At 55.3% G+C, this 5,806-nt stretch overlaps 1 protein-coding gene across 1 annotated transcript; it reads left to right on the top strand.

Moving 5' to 3' along the window:
- The first annotated feature begins 787 nt into the window (after positions 1–787).
- On the top strand, positions 788–1,941 carry LOC140458967 (free fatty acid receptor 1-like). Its single transcript, XM_072553704.1, has one exon. The coding sequence runs from the start codon at positions 788–790 to the stop codon at positions 1,841–1,843; it is 1,056 nt and encodes a 351-aa protein (XP_072409805.1). The 3' UTR covers positions 1,844–1,941.
- The last annotated feature ends 3,865 nt before the right edge of the window (positions 1,942–5,806 follow it).

Below are 5,806 nucleotides of genomic sequence, written 5' to 3'. Positions count from 1 at the left end.
AGAGAGGGGTGTAGGGGCTGGAGGGGGTTACAGAGATAGGGAGAGGGTTACAGAGATAGGGAGGGGGTGTAGGGATGGAGGGGGTTACAGAGATAGGGAGGGGGTGTAGGGGCTGGAGGGGGTTACAGAGATAGGGAACGGGTGTAGGGATGGAGGGGGTTACAGAGATAGGGAGGGGGTGTGGGGGCTGGAGGGGGTTACAGAGATAGGGAGGGGGTGTAGGGGCTGGAGGGGGTTACAGAGGTTTGGAGGGCATAGAGGCTGATGGAGTTTACAGAGGTAGGGAGGGTTGAAGGTGCTTGAAAATATTACCCAGATTGTCTCAGAAGGATTTGACATTGAGAATGGGAGCTTGGAAAGTGCTGACCTTGCCATTCTGGACCCCTACTGAAGGGCAGTAGTGAGTGAATGGCACACAGTGTGACCGAGATAGCGGTGATTGGTTCGACTGCAATATAGCTCATCCCTTGGGCTAGAATGGGGTGTGGGGATGGAATGAGGTGAGGGGGGAGAGATTGGGGCGTGGGGTGAGAGATTTGGGCAAGGGGGAATAGAATGGGGTGAGGGGGGGATAGAATAGGGTGGGGGGCTGGAATGGGGTGAGGGGGATAAAATGGGGTGAGGGAGATGGAATGGGGTGACGGGGGATAGAATTGGTTGGGGCTTTGAATGGGGCTAGGGGTGAGCAGAGCAGCTAAGGTGCATGGTTAGAGGTTAGGGCGATACTGTTTGCCCACTCCGAGGGGGTGACTAATGGTACCATTCCTCACAGGTGATGTGACCCATCATGACGGTGCTGTGCCCACTTGATATTCCGTCGCTGGTGGTTTTCTGCATCACTTTCAGTGTGGCAGCTCCCTCCAATGTGGTGGCACTCTGTGTGTTCATCAGGGAATTGAGGCGCAAACCAACACCAAACGTCATCTACATGATCAACCTCAGCATCTCCAATGGAATCTTCAGTATGCTTCTGCCCCTCAAAATGGCGGAGACCAGGTGGGGCCAGGGAGCATTGCCAGAGGTCTTTTGCCCCATCTACCATGCTCTCTACCTGGGCATCATCTACACCAGCATTCTGTTCCTTACTGTGCTGGCCATGGGCAGGTACCTGAGTGTCGCCTTCCCTATCCGTTACGCAGCGTACAAGAGCCCCCGTTACTCCCGAGTCATCTGCATCGTTCTGTGGATCACTGCGGCAGTTCACGTCTACCTCATCTTCCTGACCGAGACCAGAGACTTGCAAGGCCTGGGTGCTAACAACACCACAATCAGCTGTGCCAACAATGCATCAATGAGTTGTGCCAACAATGCATCGATCTGCTGTGCCAACAGCGTCCCGACCAGCTGTGCCAACGATGTTTCAGTGGGCTGTGCCAGCTTCTCCCGGGGCCAGCTGGACGCCATGCTGAGGCTGGAGCCAACCGTGGTCCTGTTCCTGGTGCCGTTGGCGCTCACCTCCCTCGCCTACCTCGGCTGCTTCCACAAGCTGCAGCAGAGTGGCCTGCCTGGCCGGGAGAAGTGCAGGGCTCTGTGGGCGACGGCAGCGACCTTGGCTGTATTCGTGGCCTGCTACACACCCTTCAACGCCGCCCAGTTGGCATCTGCCCTGGGAGGGAGCGTGAGCTGGAGGAGGGAAGCCCTGCTCGCCGCTGCCCCCAGCGCCTTCCTCAACCCCCTCGTCGTTTTCTGCTCCTCCTCGGCACTCCAGTGGAGTGCTGCTGAGGGCTGGCGGGCTGCTGCACAGCATCTCAGGGAGGGCTGGCTGCACTTCCGGCACAGAGCAATCCCACAAGGGAAGAAGGCAAATGGAGAACCAGCGCAAACACGGGCTCCAGTTCAATGAGGTGCTCTGTCCGAACGGTTGTCCACCAGCAACTGAAGTGCTCAGGTACCCAGGTTCGTGCACAGGAAGACTCCAGTTAGATACCTTCTCCTGACAGCAATGGGACAATGGCTTGAATCATTTCTTTCAGTGATGTTGGTGGGTGGAAAATAATCAGACTCCAGGGAAAACTAATTCTTCCACAGTGTGACCCTGGAAACTTTCACATCCACTCCACAGGACAGACTTACTCCAAAACAGGGTATCTCCAACAGTGCGGCGCTCCCTCAGCACTGACCTTCCGACAGTGCGGCACTCCCTCAGCACTGACCCTCCGACAGTGCGGCGCTCCCTCAGCACTGACCCTCGAACAGTGCGGCGCTCCCTCAGCACTGACCCTCCGACAGTGCGGCGCTCCCTCAGCACTGACCCTCCGACAGTGCGGCACTCCCTCAGCACTGACCTTCCGACAGTGCGGCGCTCCCTCAGCACTGACCCTCCGACAGTGCGGCGCTCCCTCAGCACTGACCCTCCGACAGTGCGGCGCTCCCTCAGCACTGACCCTCCGACAGTGCGGCGCTCCCTCAGCACTGACCTTCCGACAGTGCGGCGCTCCCTCAGCACTGACCCTCCGACAGTGCGGCGCTCCCTCAGCACTGACCCTCGAACAGTGCGGCGCTCCCTCAGCACTGACCCTCCGACGGTGCAGCACTCCCTCAGCACTGGCCCTCACACAGTGCGGCGCTGCCTCAACACTGACCCTCACACAGTGTGGCACTCCCTCAGCACTGACCCTCCGACAGTGCCCACTCCCTCAGCACTGACCCTCCGACAGTGCGGCGCTCCCTCAGCACTGACCCTCCGACAGTGCGGCACTCCCTCAGCACTGACCTTCCGACAGTGCGGCGCTCCCTCAGCACTGACCCTCCGACAGTGCGGCGCTCCCTCAGCACTGACCCTCCGACAGTGCGGCGCTCCCTCAGCACTGACCCTCCGACAGTGCCCACTCCCTCAGCACTGACCCTCGAACAGTGCGGCACTCCCTCAGCACTGACCCTCGAACAGTGCGGCGCTCCCTCAGCACTGACCCTCCGACGGTGCAGCACTCCCTCAGCACTGGCCCTCACACAGTGCGGCGCTGCCTCAACACTGACCCTCACACAGTGTGGCACTCCCTCAGCACTGACCCTCCGACAGTGCCCACTCCCTCAGCACTGACCCTCCGACAGTGCCCACTCCCTCAGCACTGACCCTCCGACAGTGCGGCGCTCCCTCAGCACTGACCCTCCGACAGTGCCCACTCCCTCAGCACTGACCCTCCGACAGTGCCCACTCCCTCAGCACTGACCCTCCGACAGTGCGGCGCTCCCTCAGCACTGACCCTCCGACAGTGCCCACTCCCTCAGCACTGACCCTCCGACAGTGCGGCACTCCCTCAACCCTGACCCTCCGACAGTGCGGCACTCCCTCAGCACTGACCCTCCGACAGTGCCCACTCCCTCTGTACTGACCCTCCACCAGTGCCCACTCCCTCTGTACTGACCCTCCACCAGTGCCCACTCCCTCTGTACTGACCCTCCGACAGTGCCCACTCCCTCAGCACTGACCCTCCGACAGTGCGGCGCTCCCTCAGCACTGACCCTCCGACAGTGCCCACTCCCTCAGCACTGACCCTCCGACAGTGCCCACTCCCTCAGCACTGACCCTCCGACAGTGCGGCGCTCCCTCAGCACTGACCCTCCAACAGTGCCCACTCCCTCAGCACTGACCCTCCGACAGTGCCCACTCCCTCAGCACTGACCCTCCGACAGTGCCCACTCCCTCAACCCTGACCCTCCGACAGTGCGGCACTCCCTCAGCACTGACCTCCGACAGTGCCCACTCCCTCTGTACTGACCCTCCACCAGTGCCCACTCCCTCTGTACTGACCCTCCACCAGTGCCCACTCCCTCTGTACTGACCCTCCGACAGTGCCCACTCCCTCTGTACTGACCCTCCGACAGTGCCCACTCCCTCAGCACTGACCCTCTGCCAGTGCCCACTCCCTCTGTACTGACCCTCCGCCAGTGCCCACTCCCTCTGTACTGACCCTCCGACAGTGCCCACTCCCTCTGTACTGACCCTCCGACAGTGCCCACTCCCTCTGTACTGACCCTCCACCAGTGCCCACTCCCTCTGTACTGACCCTCCGACAGTGTAGCACCGCCCCATCGTCTGCTCAGCAGTTGCTCGATTAATACGTTAAAGTCTCATGAGTTGGGGCTGAAATATAAAATCTTCTTACTTAGGAACAGGTGTATAACCAGTGAAACCCGGCCCAGTCCAGCCAGACTATTTATTGAATATTTGAAATGACTTTGTGTCAATTTCCTGCAATTTTCTGAAATTGATTTGCCAATTTGAACATTAACCTGAGTTTGAATAACTGTCTGTATTAATACCTTAATGTAATTTGGACAGGCCAAATATTGCAACTTGTCACATAATGACCATAATCCTCTTGCCCTGCTCTAAAGCACAAAGTCTAAAAATAACACTTTTATAGACTCCTGTTTTCATATTTCAGACCAAGGTTATGTTTTCCTTGGGTGCATATCCATTGATTCATTTTCACATCAATCTTGAACCTTTCCCTGAATCGCTTTGCAGAATCTCCAAGTAGACGTTGACTCCGCATAATTTTACCTGTAAATAAACTCGATTTCATTGGTTAGCCTGTTTGCGAATGAGTTTGCTGCTCCTCAGCACTGGGGAACATACTTGATCCGAGTGTGTCGTGCTGAGTGACATTGGCAAAAAGACAGTGGTTTTCTCACATGCCCTGCAGCTCCATGTTGGAAATGAAAACACACAGAATCACAGAAATGTTCAGGCCACAAGATATAGGAGCAGAATTAGGCCATTTGGCCCATCAAGTCTGCTTCGCCATTCAACTCTTGCCTTCATTGGTCAGCACATTGATTATAGGAGTTGAGACGTCATGTTACGACTATACAAGATATTAGTGAGGCCTTTTTTGGAAAACTGCATTCAATTCTGGTCTCCCTGCTATAGGAAAGATGCTGTTCAACTTGAAAGGGTTCAGAAAAGATTTACAAGGATGTTGCCAGGGCTCCTTGAAAGTGGAGACGTAGGTAGATAGGATAGTGAAGAAGGCGTTTGGTATGCTTTCCTTTGTTGGTCAGAGCACTGAGTATAGTAATTGGAAGGTCATGTTGCGGCTGTAGGGGATTTTGGTAAGGCCACTTTTGGAATATTGTGTGCAATTCTGGTCTCCTATAGGAAGGATGATTTGAAATTTGAAAGGGTTCAGAAAAGATTTACAAGGATGTTGCCAGGGTTGGAGGATTTGAGTTATAGGGAGAAGCTGAACAGGCTGGGGCTGTTTTCCCTGGAGCGTCGGAGGCTGAGGGGTGACCTTATAGAGGTTTATAAAATTATGAGGAGCATGGATAGGATAAATAGGCAAATTCTTTCCCCCAGGATAGAGTCCAAAGCTAAAGGGCATAGGTTTAAGATGAGTTTGGAAAGATTTAAAAGAGAGCTAAGGGGTAACTTTTTCACGCAGAGGGGGGGTACGTGTATGGAATGAGCTGCCAGAGGATGTGGTGGAGGCTGGTACAATTACAGCATTTAAAAGGCATCTGGATGGGTATATGAATAGGAAGGGTTTAGTGAGATATGGGCCAAGTGTTGGCAAGTTATACTTGATCGGTTTACAATATCTGCTTAGCACAGACGAGTTCTCCAAAGGGTCTGTTTCCATGCCATATGATACTATGACAGCACATGTTTCTCAAACCCATTCTCCTGCCTCCTTCCCATAACCCTGAATCCCTTTAGTAATTAATAACCTCTCCATCTCTGTCTTAAAGACACTCGATGACCTGGCCTCCACAGCCCTCTGGGGCAGTAAGTTCCACAGATTCACCACCCTCTGGCTGAAGAAATTCCTCCCCATCTCAGTTCGAAAGGGTGACCCCT

This window comes from Chiloscyllium punctatum, chromosome 34 (assembly GCF_047496795.1).
Source record: "Chiloscyllium punctatum isolate Juve2018m chromosome 34, sChiPun1.3, whole genome shotgun sequence".
NCBI classification, from domain to species: Eukaryota; Metazoa; Chordata; class Chondrichthyes; order Orectolobiformes; family Hemiscylliidae; genus Chiloscyllium; species Chiloscyllium punctatum.
The sequence above is the reverse complement of the archived record's forward strand: the minus strand, read 5'-3'. Positions and strand labels throughout refer to the sequence as shown.